The 13,760-nt window shown below is 37.7% G+C and overlaps 1 protein-coding gene across 1 annotated transcript in view; it reads right to left on the bottom strand.

The window, feature by feature from the left end:
* Positions 1 to 4,373: 4,373 nt before the first annotated feature.
* EIF2S3 (eukaryotic translation initiation factor 2 subunit gamma) overlaps positions 4,374 to 13,760 on the bottom strand; it is a 29,015-nt gene continuing 19,628 nt past the window's right edge. Inside the window, exons 8-13 of the mRNA XM_068532474.1 lie at positions 13,430 to 13,564; positions 11,857 to 11,951; positions 11,293 to 11,437; positions 9,625 to 9,794; positions 9,080 to 9,252; positions 4,374 to 4,789 (exon numbers count right to left, since the gene is read on the bottom strand). Coding sequence (XP_068388575.1) covers positions 4,726 to 4,789; positions 9,080 to 9,252; positions 9,625 to 9,794; positions 11,293 to 11,437; positions 11,857 to 11,951; positions 13,430 to 13,564 — 782 coding nt within the window. The 3' untranslated portion in view covers positions 4,374 to 4,725. The remainder of the gene's footprint in view (positions 4,790 to 9,079; positions 9,253 to 9,624; positions 9,795 to 11,292; positions 11,438 to 11,856; positions 11,952 to 13,429; positions 13,565 to 13,760) is intronic.

Here is a 13,760-nt window from a genome sequence, read left to right as displayed (position 1 = left end):
ATAATCTCCTAAGATTTCTTTGTTCATAATTTTGTCTCAATAAAATATCTTAGGGCTTCCCTAGTGGCACAGTGGTTAAGAATCCGCCTGCCAATGCAGGGGACACGGGTTCGAGCCCTGGTCCGGGAAGATCCCACATGCCGCGGAGCAACTAAGCCCGTGAGCCACAACTACTGAGCCTGCGCTCTAAAGCCCGCGTGCCACAACTACTGAAGCCCACGTGCCACAACTACTTAAGCCCGCGCACCTAGAGCCCGTGCTCCACAGCAAGAGAAGCCACCGCAATGAGAAGCCCGCGCACCACAATGAAGAGTAGCCCCCGCTCACAGCAACTAGAGAAAGCCCGCGCGCAGCAACAGAGACCCAACCCAACCAATAAATAAATAATAAAAATTAAAAAATAAATAAATAAAATAAAAAATAAAAAAATAAAATATCTTAAATAAGGTTTTAAATAAAAGATCTTTTATCCCCAAATGGCTCACGATTTTGACTAAAAAAGTCTATTTTCTCAGACATAAAATGCTGCCTATAGCATGTGTTATTAAAATTTTATATCTGGTTGTAAAGTTTGTTCCAATGATTGATCTACTTCTGCATCAATACCACACTTCTTATATTGTGGCTTTATCATATGTTCTAAAACATGTCAACTCTCCCATCATAATTCTTTTAAACAAGTTTATTTACTATTCCCCCCAACCCCATCAAGAACACTTACATTTTTATTCATTCACTTATTTATTTATTTAGCTGTGCTGCGTGGCTTGTGGGATCTTAGTTCCTCAACAAGGGATTGAACCTGGGGCCTCGGCAGTGAGAGCGCAGAGTCCTAACTAATGGACCACCAGGGAATTCTGGTTTATTTACGATTCTTGTGAATCTTACTTTTCCAAATCTTTAATATCAACTGGACAAGTTCTCTAAAAAACCTTATTGAAATTTTTATTCGGAATGCACTGAATTGGGCTTCCCTGGTGATGCAGTGGTTAAGAATCCGTCCGCCACTGCAGGGGACACGGGTTCGAGCCCTGGTCTGGGAAGATCCCACATGCCACACAGCAACTAAGCCCGTGCACCACAACTACTGAGCCTGTGCTCTAGAGCCTGCATGCCACAACTACTGAGCCCGCGCGCCTAGAGCCCGTGCTCCACAACAAGAGAAACTATCACAATTAGAAGCCCGCGCACCACAAGAGTAGCCCCCGCTCGCCACAACTAGAGAAAGCCCGTGCACAGCAACGAAGACCCAACACAGCCAAAAATAAAAAATTAATTAAAAAAATAATAAACTATAAAAAAAATACACTGAATTTATAGGTGGAGAAAAAGGAGTCATCTGTATAATATTGAGTATTCTCATCTAAGAGTACTGCCTATTTTCTCATTACTCATATGCTCCTCTTTTGTCTTTCAACAAATTAGTTTTATTCATATATATCTTGCTTAATCTTGTTAAATTTATACCTGGTAAGTTTATACCCATGGCATTTTCTGATTTGTGTGTGTGTCTGTGTGTACATGTGTGTGGTGTAAACTAATTAGTAAATTATTTAGTAAACTAATAATTTTTCCATGTTTATTTTGAACTGTCACCTCACTGGACTCTCATAGCAGTTCAAGTTTTTCAGTTTCTGGGTTGTATTTTCTAGGCAATCTTATTATACCTTGTAAGTAACATTCTGTCACTTCCATTCTCAATATTTCTGTCTCATTTGCTAAGCCCCAGAGAACAATATTGTAGAATTCAAGTGGTAGCTGCTATTCTTGACTTGTTCCAGACCCTAATGAGAATGTAGAGAAACCAAACAATAATATGAATTCCAGTGCAATGCAACTGATGACTACTTCCCAACCCTCTGAATTTACCCTTGTTATTTCATTAACCTCACAACCCCACATTTTACCCAATTGAAACTTTATCCCACCTACAGCATTATGGAAAGGATGTTACTGCGCTCCAATGTTTCATCATTAAAAACAATGATTCTGATAGTTCTCTAAGTACCTTATATCAAGTTAATAGTGTCCTTCTCTACATTACCTACATTTAAAAAATTTTGAATTGTATCAAATACATCTTCAAGGTATGCTTTTTCCTTTCCACCTCTAAAAGCTCCAGGTACATACAAGAATGCATTACTCTTTCAATAGCATGCTGGACTTAATTTACTAATATTTTAGTATGGATTTTATAACTTTGTGAGAATGGTCTCTAGTGGTTTGCTTTTGCTTTGTTTTTGGTAGTGTTCTCTCCACGTTTGGGCAGCAAGGATATAATAATTTTGAACAATGAATTAGAATGTCTCCTGTTTTGCCTCCTTTTTGTGTCCTACATTCTGGTACAAATTAAACAACAGGAATTACCCATTCCTTGTATTGTGAGTTCGTGGAAACTTCTGCAGAGGAAATTTTTTAGTAACCTCAGTTTCTTGATTATCAATATTTTAAGGGTATCTCCTTCATCTCTGGTAATTTAAAAAATTTTTATGTATTTCCAGAGAAGCATCCATTTCCTTTCACCATATTAAATTTTTCTAGAAATAGAATTTCAGAAGTTTTATGGGAGTGCAGCTATTTGCACACTCTTATTAAAAGAAAAATTCTTTTTTTGCTCTGCAAAAACCAAAAACACACACACACACATCATCATCATCATCATCATCTTTGGAGGTTACATACAAAGAGTGAAATAGTAGAGCAAGCTTTCTAGGTCAACCTGGAAATCATTTGGAAGATGTCAAAGCTACTGTCCTGATGCCCCCCATTCCTGTGAGATGAACTTTATAATTTATCAGAGTGGTACACAGCATTCTCTCTTACAAAAAGGGTAACTCTGGCTGTGTTGAGAACAGACTGCAGTGGGGCAAGTGTGGAAGTGAGGAGTTGTTACAGGGCTATTCTAGGTGAGAGCCACTGGTGGCTTGGACTAGGACAGTAGCAGTGCAGATGGTGAGAACTGGTCAGATTCTGAAAACACCTTAACAGGAGAGCCAACAGGATTTACATATACAGTGTACTTTCATCAATAACCTCGCATTACAGGCAGATTCTCAACCAGGTACAACTTTTGCTGAGAATCACTGTTCTATGAAAACAAGGCCCACTGTTTTCGTATTTGCGTATTCCCGTTTACACTAAGCACAGTGCTTTGCAAATTTGTTGAAATTCATGTGGATGTTTGAAATAGAAAAGACTTCTGGTTTCAGTTCTGACATGAGATTAATTACAATAAATTAGTGAACTTGGGTCTTATGTTACTCCAGAATTTCTGGTAGAAGGTGCTTACAAAACACATGGGGACATGTTAGACATAAAATTAATGATTGGATTAAAACCTTGTTTCATTTAAGTGTGTTCTCCATGCTGTAACACAACCCTTCAAAGTCAAGCAAGTACGTAACATTAATATGTTTCCCCAAAACTTATAAACTTACGTTAACAACCAGAACCACAGCTTTTAAACTTCTACAAGGCAGCATGTCCAATGCCCAAAAGAGCACAAGGTTACAACTGTGGCATCAAGTCCCACATTAAATGAAAATTTAAGAAAAGCAAACAAGAGTATTATCAGACTACCAAACCTTAGTAAGATTCTGTTATTTGATACTCCTACTTCTCAACTCTCTAAGTTTGTTACTCAACACAGGGCAGCTTTGAAAATTAATGCCTGGGCTCCACCCAAAGCCAATTAAAATCAGAATCTCTGTGGAGCATCTATCTTTTTTTAAGCTTCCCCAACAATTCTAATGTCAGCCAGAGTTAAGAACCACTGCTTTAACAGAATTTCATGAAACAAAAATAAACAAAAATTAAAATGCACAACACAGGAAAAGTGCAGGAACACGGAGAATAAGTTAAAAGCGAAAGGGCTCACCCTTTGCTGTATAACATTTTTTGCCTCCTGAAAGTTCCACAGATTACTAATATTAGAATCTACATCATAACCTTATCAATTAAGCAGTTAAGAAAAAACATAAAATAAGGCCTGGAAAGATCTTTGTTACTTAACTAAAATCATCTGGTGTTAACAGTACTTTCCAATGGGGGAAGGCTGTAGGGTTTTGGGCGTAAAGCAATGCAGAAACAATCGCAGGGCATCACAGGGAGAGGATGAGAACTTCGGGCTCTAGCTTCCTGTGTTCTAGTCCAGAAAAAAAGGGGAGAGAAAGGTGTGTCCATGGGAACAAGCCCTCATGCCTGAAAGGACAATTTTATTTGAACCTATTAATTTGTCACTCAAAGTTAAAAAGATAAAAGCAACATAAAATATGGGGTAAAGGGAAGTTGGTCTTCAAGAATTTGTCTTCAAGTTTTTACTGATAACAATAATCCTTCAAGCCTGGAGCTACTCAAAGACGAATCATGAAAAATAAGAAGAAAAATTTTATTTCAAACAGATTCAGTGGTATGTGTGCTACAGCAAAGGCTGGTTGTAGCAGTTTCCTTTCAAACCTGCACTGATGTATAAATTAGACATTATTTGGGAATGATTAATTTCTGGTAAAATGTAGATTCAATCCAACATTATGCCAATTTTTACATTTATTGTAGACCCTATTTTAGTACTAGAGGTTAAATTTTCATCACCAAAAAATGAGAGTAACCTTACAGCTACTCCTAAGGTAATGAGCTGTGAAATTAATTCCTCACTATTGCTTTGAAAATATACCCCTAGGTTATTAAGAGAAATTCCGACTTCATCCAAATCTGTTATTTAATTCTTCAGTCATCATCTACTGTTGGCTTGATTGTCACTCCTCTTCTTATTTGACCCCAACCAATTAAACTGCAAAATGAAAATAAAAGAAATCATGAATTTTATATCCATTTCATTATCATTACTACATAATCACATGACATAACTAGTTTTACTTGCCTATCTGCTAAATCTAAATTTGTTTCCAAAACCTGCTCCTTCAGAAAGCTCACACTATCTTCTTAGACCCAGAGAGATGGGCTCTAGCCAGAAGGAATGATAGGAAAAGCAAACAAAAAGGTGCTAGTACAAATATGCTCATCTTCACTCTTATCAAAATATACCTGCCCCTCAGAACCACTAATGAAGAACATTCCAGTCCGCCCAAGGAGCCACGCTGATACACAAACCACCTCAGTCTGATTTTTTTTTTTTAATTTCATTCTCTTTTCCTCTTTGAAAAACGTTTTTATGTTTTGTTCTGTTTTGTTTTTTAACCATTCACAGCACTTCAACAGATCACCATGGCTTGCTTTATCATGACTTTAGCTGGTAACAGAAATTAAGAGAAGACCTAGAGGACTAGATAATCTATAAACAGATTACTCTCAAGAGCAGAGGGATTTCTGCTCCTTCTCTCTTTCAATGTCTGCTCTAGTCACTGGTCAGGCCAGACTGCTACCTCAACTGTAGCTTCTACAACAGAACTTACCTAAGCATGGGTTAAAAACAACAAATCTAAAGAATATAAGGATCATTCAGATGCTTTCATTTCTTTTAACATACTTGCTAATTTTTAAGCAACGTATAAAATTTCATTTGGATAGAATCCTCTTACAATATTAGTAGACAGGGACCTCACTGGTGGTCCAGTGGCTAAGACTCTGCACTCCCAATGCAGGGGGACCGGGTTCAATCCCTGGTCAGGGAACTAGATCCCACATGCTGCAACTAAGAGTTCGCGTGCCACAACTAAAGCTCCTGCACGCAGCAACGAAGATCCTGTGTGCCACAACTAAGACCCAGCGCAGCCAAATAAATAAATAAATATTAAAAAAAATAGTACACAGACACAAAAAGATCATTCCTTTCTTTTAAAATACACTGTAAATCAGTATGTCTATAACAGCAAATAGTATAATCACACAAGAGAGTAAAATCAAGCAGGCATAAATCACCACAAAGCAGAAATGATTTACTTAAAAGAGAACAAAAAGTTTAACTCTAAATTAGAGAGTAATAATTCATATCTTCTGAACAGTAAATGGTGAAAGACCATCCTGAGGCACTGTACCAGGGAAGCCTTAATAAGGGAGGTAGGTAATGAGAAAAAAACAAAGCCAAGGGTGATGTGAGTAATTATGGCGACAATCAGGACACAGAACAGTCTAATTTAGAGGGTTCATATGAGACAAAGCAGGAGAAACTTAAAATTCATTCAAGCAGGCTTCCAGAAAGGTCCTGAATATCAGAAAGTAGGGGAAGCTACTAAAAATTACTGAGTACAGCATGAAAAAATGTTTTACGAAGATTAATTTTGACTGAGTGCTTAAGTAACAGTGGAAGAGGCAAATTAGGAATCTTTTGCAATAACTTTTATGTGTGAAATGATGGTGGTATGGGCTATAATGAGGTCACACAGAATAGAAAGGAAAGAGTAGATTCAGTAACTAACCAGGAAAAGAGAAAAGAGATAGGAGTCAACAATATGTGCATGTTTCCTAGCTCTATCCACTCGAAGCGCCCTGAAGCAACAGCACCTTAGGAGCAACAAGCACACCTAGCACCCGTATCTGCATTTCTAATACCATTTCCCACTAAGAGGAACCAGGGCCCCCTCAGGAGAAATGACCAATTCTAAACTGGAGCAGGGGAGAGGTACAAGATGATTCCAGAACATCTTGTGCCACAAAGTAAGGGACTGTCAAAAAAACCAAAAACAAAAACAAACCCAATGGGGAAATATTGAGGCTTGCGCAAGTCCCAACCTGTCCATGGGGTTGCTATCTGCTTCGTAAAACAAAGCAGAGGGTTTGTCTTCTAAGAAAAGTCATCTTCTCTGAAAAAGCCTCTTATGTAGTTGGCTTTGGCATCTTCCCAAGGTAGGAGGGCAGGGACTGATTCTGGGTTTTCAGTTGAGGTAGAGAAGACAGTGGCTATTACCAGAAAGTCCAGAGTGGGATGTAGTTACCTCCAGAATGCATCACTGCTAACCTAGCCTGGGTTTCATGACAGTCATAGAAATGGATTCCTTAATAAAATAATAGGGTAAAAAAAAAAGGGGAAATGTCAAAAGGACATAGGAGTCACTTAAAGGGTCTCTACTGGACAAATCCTCGACAATTTGGGTATCAAAATAAATAAGAACAGGTTATCACCTCACACCAGTCAGAATGGGCATCATCAGAAAATCTACAAACAACAAATGCTGGAGAGGGTGTGGAGAAAAGGGAACCCTCTTGCACTGTTGGTGGGAATGTAAATTGATACAGCCACTACGGAGAACAGTATGGAGGTTCCTTAAAAAACTAAAAATAGAACATACGACCCAGCAATCCCACTACTGGGCATATACCTGAGAAAACCATAATTTAAAGAGTCATGTACCACAATGTTCATTGCAGCACTATTTACAATAGCCAGGACATGGAAGCAACCTAAGTGCCCACTGACAGACGAATGGATAAAGATGTGGTATATATATACAATGGAATATTACTCAGCCATAAACAGGAACGAAATTGGGTCATTTGTAGAGACACGGATGGATCTAGAGACTGTCATACAGAGTGAAGTAAGTCAGAAAAACAAATACGTATATTAACGCATATATGTGGAACCTAGAAAAATGGTACAGATGAACCGGTTTGCAGGGCAGAAGTAGAGACACAGATGGAGAGAACAAACTTGGCAGGGGGGGGAGGTGGTGGTGGGATGAATTGGGAGATTGGGATTGACAAATATACACTAATATGTATAAAATGAATAACTAATAAGAATCTGCTGTATAAAAAATAAAATTCAAAAATTCAAAATAAATAAATAAGAACAGTAATGAATCATAACCTACTGAATAAAATAGGATGCCATGAGTGCGTATTATAACTAGATAAGTAAATAACGGGGCAGAAGGAATGACAAATGATAAATGAGGAGTGGTGGAGTTGGGGGATGGGGATCACCATTTTGTAAACACCATAATCAAGCTCAATTCAGACAAAAATCATCAGTGGATGCTAAATCCAGCGGGGTGGGATTTGATGAGGAGCAGGCTATTTGCATAGAGTCTCCCCACAGAACGCTTATTTGCAAGGGTACAAAGAGTAACCATATAGTGGAGAAACTGGCTAACACCTTGACTGCGTGATCAAAATTAACCTCAACAAGGAGGAATCAGATATCATGTGTCTCTGGCTGTGACTCCCTAAGGAGAGACATCACCACCTACACGGAAGTATTCCAACCAAGAATACATAACCTGAACCTAATCTTAGGAAACACCAAGTAAACCCAAACTGAGGAGCAGTCTAGAAAGGAACTAGCTTGTACTCTTCAAAATTGCCAATGACAAGACAAAGAAAGGCTGAGGAGGGATTCCCTGGTGGCACAGTGGTTGAGAATCTGCTTGCCAATGCAGGGGACACGGGTTCGAGCCCTGGTCTGGGAAGATCCCACATGCCACGGAGCAGCTAGGCCGGTGAGCCACAGCTACTGAGCCTGCGCGTCTGGAGCCTGTGCTCCGCAACAAGAGAGGCCGTGATAGTGAGAGGCCCGTGCGCCGCGATGAAGAGTGGCCCCCACTTGCCGCAACTAGAGAAAGCCCTCACACAGAAACGAAGACCCAACACAGCCAAAAATAAATAAATAAATAAATAAATAAATTAATTAATTAAAAAAGAAAGAAAGGCTGAGGAAGTTCCAGATTAGAGATCAAGAGACATGAAAACTAAATGCAATGCATGATCCTAGATGGAGGACACAGAGGACATTACTGGAAGAAGTGATAGCACTGGAAAAGACTGTAGATTTCAGTATTTTAACAATGTTAAACTTGTTAAGTGGTTATATAAGAGAATATCCTTGTTTTTAGGAAATATACACCAAACTATGAAGACATCAAGGGGCAACCTATTCCTCAAACGGTTCAGAAAAAGATAAGGGAGATATTAAACCTAAGTTCACTGGTTTTCGCATAGGCTGTGTCTATCACAAATCAGGCCTAGAAACACAGATTTCGAAGTCATTGAATAAACAGTTGAGAGTTGAAACCACAGTACAGTAACTGTTGCGTTCCAGGTAAAGTGTGTTTGTGCGTGTGTTAAGAAAACTGATTCTGTCTTTTTTATTAGACACTGACAAAGGCTTATTTAATAAACTTACCGCCAGTGTTTCTCAACTCTTCGGCTAAGTGCAATTTTTTCTCCTACTTCTGTGCACACAGGATTAGTCAAAACGATTTTGCCCAAATCAGCCTTGACTGCACTAACTCTTCCTCCTGTCGACAGGGATCCTATGTTCACCATAAGCACTTCATTCTTAGACAGCTTTTGCACCTAGGGAAATCAAGGGGGGAAAAATAAACCCCAAAATCAAGAAAATGCTTTCCAAATAACTGCTTATTTTCCTACAACCTTGCCAACAAAAGATGTCAGCAATTTTCCATCTCTGCCAACCTGATCTCAGTAAGACTTTTTAAAAAAGTCACATGGATAATAGGAATTATCATGTCATACATGACGTACTGTTTCCTGTTTTGTTTTACTTTGAACTGACTGCCATACAGAAGTTCTCAATTTTCAGGAAGTCAAATTTATCTACCTCTTCTTTTTTCTTAATCCCATGTTAGCTGAAAACAAATGAACCTCAAAACTGGTCTTAATTTCACTGTTACTTTTTTTGGAACAGGAATTACAGAAAGCACTTACTTTTGCTGCTTTCTTGTCTCCTTCAGTGCGTACACCTAGAAGCCGTCTAAGCAGGAAATAGGAAATTTCCAGTTCTGTGAAGATCTCAGGTAAAGCTCCAACTGCACCAAGTACCTGCCCCACCATTCTATCAGCCCGGCACAAAGTGGGGTCAATTTTTGTTCCAACTCCTAATACAAAATAAGATATACATTTAATTGTTCAACATTTTATTTCCTATAAAGCTGTTTACCCAAAAAACTTAGTCAAACAAGTACAGCATATACTTATACATTTTAATACACACTTATACTTTCATACTCATGTATTAGCTACACAGATGTGACAAAATACCTGTTTTATCTGAAGAAACAGAACTGTAAACTCATGGGTTAGTTGAGCATTTGAGAACAGAAAGATTCTCTTGATTTAAATTCTAAGCAAAGGACAAACAGAGCTAAGAGCCTAACTCAAAAATGAGCCTGAATATCCTTAATGAAGGTTGAAAAGATACGAAATTCATAATGAGTAGTTTTCAGGATATTTGCCTGCCATTTCTCCCCTGGAAGGCTGATCAAAAAGATAGCTTAAAGACTCTGTATGATTCCTGGGATCCCCTTCAAAATATTTTAGCTGTATGGTCTTTCAAGGAGAAGAGGGAAGAAGATACAAAGATGAGGCAAGAATAGTAAAGTATTGGGAATTCCTGGCAGTCCAGTGGTTAGGAGTTGGTGCTCTCACTGCCGTGAGCCCAGGTTCCGGGGAACTAATATCCCGCAAACCGTGTAGCGTGGCCAAAGTAAAAGAAAAAGAGTGGTAAAGTATTAACTGTTGAAACTGGGTGGTGGCTACATGACCACACATTACACTACATTACACTGATCTACTTTTATGTTTGAAAAGTTCCATAAGTTAAAGTTTAGAAGTCTCCAGAGTTTCCTTGTTTACAAAACAAACAAAAAGGATAAAATTATACACGGTAAACTCCTAATTACAAGATAACAATAGAAAAATGAATTATATAGCCAAACACCAGAGAACAAAAAGACAAACTCCTTCACCAAATGTTTCCTTCTTTAATCCAAAAGTTATAATACCTCTAATTCTCACTGTACCTTGCCTTTTTCTGGGTATCTGGTAATACACTATTGTATGAGATCAGAAGATCCATAAATTATCTCAGTAATTCCAACATAACGGAAGTTATCTTCTTTAATTCCCACCTCAGTGTAACTATGATCTGACATGATTCAGCTGACATTTGTGGGTAACTCTCCATTTGCAAAACATACATTAAAAAAAACAAAAACAAAAACAAAAAACCACCACCACTCTACCCCCAAAACCATGTAGGCTAAAAAAAAAAGTATAGTTAGGTATTTTAAATGATAGGACATAAAACTTAACTTTGTTACTGCTAAAAAGGAGCTGCTTTAAAAACTAAACCAAAATTCTACTTTATGTTTAAAAATAATTTTTACAAACACGTGAAACCATCTTATGACCTAAAATCAACAGCTTAACCACATATGTTCCTCTACCCCATTCAATTATTAAACATCAAATTAAAAATCTATAATATATAATAATAAAAATCCATAATATATCTTTATGAGTAATATGTTTCTCATGAAAAGTACCATGAATATCCACAAATTAAAAACGTAGGGATGAGAGAAAAATCTTTACCAATAAGACCTCCTGGAGCAGCATACTGAAGATCATTATGCTCTGCGAAAAGTGATACAATTTTGGAAAAGATGGGTTTACACATGAGCTTTCCTTCACTATCTTTGGAAACAATACCAGGTCTGACTTCTATCTCCTGGCCCACCTGTAAAAATATAAATTAGTGATTAGAATTTGTGGGACAACACGATTTCCATTACATACAAAAAGTCTTAACAGGAAGAAAACAAAACTGAAAAGCAATCCTTTCTCTATTTCAAAGATCACTATTTAAAAAAAAAGATGTGGGAGAGATCTTCAAAACCAGAACCATCCAAATGTTTCAAACTACCTACCACACAGGCCTATCACCATATAAAATGTGCTCCATATTCATAGAAGCCTATCAAGTTAGAAGTCAAACACACTCAAAAGATATAATAGTAAACAAAGAAATCTATATCAAGTACTAGACACCATGAAGAAAAAAATTATTTTTCAATTTGGAGTGTTCATACTATTTTCCTAATTAAGACAAGAGAAAAACAAACAAAATAAAAACACAACAACCAAAACCTAGTTTACCTTTAATACTCCTTTTAGAATACTACCACCAGCTACACCCCCCTTAAGGTCATCAACTTCACAGCCAGGTTTGTTGACATCAAAGGATCTAATAACTAAAACAAAACAAAACAAATTAAAGCCAATTCTATTCACTTTAACTTCAGAAAAATTTGATTAACTTCTCTAAAATAGTAGACACATAAGACTTATACAAGGGGGACTTCGTGACAAAATCTAATATTATTCCAACTAAGTATACTGCAACCTTAATTACGATGGAAAAAGTGGAAATAACTTAAAAGTTCATTGATAGGAGGCATATTATGGTACACCCAGAGTATGGAGTATCATGCAGCTATTAAAAAAGAATGTTAGAGCACATGTAATGATGTGGAAGGATAACCTCCATATACTGTTAAGGAAAAAAAAAAAACTAGTTATGCATAGTATGATCCCACTTCCACAAACAAAAACTAAAACAAGAAATGTGTATATGTTTATACATGATGATATGAACAAAGAGAAAGGTGCGGGAATAGTACACACCAACTGTTTACTTTGGTTACTTCAGGGCTAAGGGGCGAGGCAGGGAGATTGTAGACCTTTATCTTCTTATACCTCTATATTATATGATTTCTGCATTAAAAATGTAGTTTTAAAACTTCAAAACAACCCTAGGATTGGACTTCCCTGGTGGCGCAGTGGTTAAGAATCCACCTGCCAATGCAGGGGACAAGGGTTCGATCCCTGGTCTGGGAAGATCCCACATGCCGCGGAACAACTAAGCCCATGCTCCACAACTACTGAGCCTGCGCTCTAGAGCCCACGAGCCACAACTACTGAGCCCGCGAGCCACAACTACTGAGCTGGCACGCCTAGAGCCCGTGCACCGCAACGAAGAGTAGCCCCGGCTCGCCGCAACTGGAGAAAGCCCACGCACAGCAACAAAGACCCAACACAGCCAAAAGATAAATTAATTAATTAATTAATTTAAAAAAACCAAAAAACCCCACAACCCTAGAACTATGTGACCTGGACTTCAGTCCTGAGAGCAGTGATCATTAACAAGGGGTACACATCACAATCACCCAAAAGAACCCTTCCCACAACACACAGAGGGGGGGCCTGGATGAAGGGAGGGGTTCAAATGTCCATTTTGAAAAGGCTCCTATATCTATGTAGAAATCACGAGTTTAGATGATCAAATTATACCAATATTGGTATATGAACTTAAATAAGTTGAAAGAGATGAAAATCTTCATTAATGGTACAATGAAATAATTTATATGGAAATTCTAATATCCTGTTCCTGACTAAAACATAATTCCATACAGAATAATGCATTACTCCATCTCAATCACGTAACATATCACATACCAAGCACAAAAAGACTAAAAGTTCCTTCTGTATTCAAAACTTTCTCTCACCAGTAATGCAATCTAGCACTGCTAATACAATCTCAGAATTAATTGAGTTCAAAAAAAATTTTATGGAGATTGTAATTTATTATCACCTCTGCAGAAATCATTGCTGATTCCCTTAAAGAGGAATCACCAATGTGGAAAAGATCAGACAAAATCCTATCACTTACCAATAAGTCGGGGTTCTGAAGTAAAGTCTCTTGGGGGTACTGGAATTTTCTTTACTATGTACTCACAGACAACTTCAATATTGTATTTTAGCTGAGCAGAAATTGGAATAATAGGAGCTCCTTCTGCTACTGTACCTATAAGACAAAATTCAGAAAGATCAAAATTCTTCAGTTTTACAGAACTTGTTCTTTACATATTATAGGAAACAGTTAAGATTACTAAAATAGATGCCTAAACATCCCCACACAAATGCCAGCAACAGGTAGAAAATGATAATTCTTTTTAGAAAAGTGCCAGCATTCTATGTTTGTTTTTGCTCCTGAAAATGAA

The sequence above is a fragment of the Eschrichtius robustus genome, chromosome X (assembly GCF_028021215.1).
Source record: "Eschrichtius robustus isolate mEscRob2 chromosome X, mEscRob2.pri, whole genome shotgun sequence".
Classification (NCBI taxonomy): domain Eukaryota; kingdom Metazoa; phylum Chordata; class Mammalia; order Artiodactyla; family Eschrichtiidae; genus Eschrichtius; species Eschrichtius robustus.
Note: the sequence above shows the minus strand (reverse complement) of the source record. Positions and strands in the feature narration are given on the sequence as shown.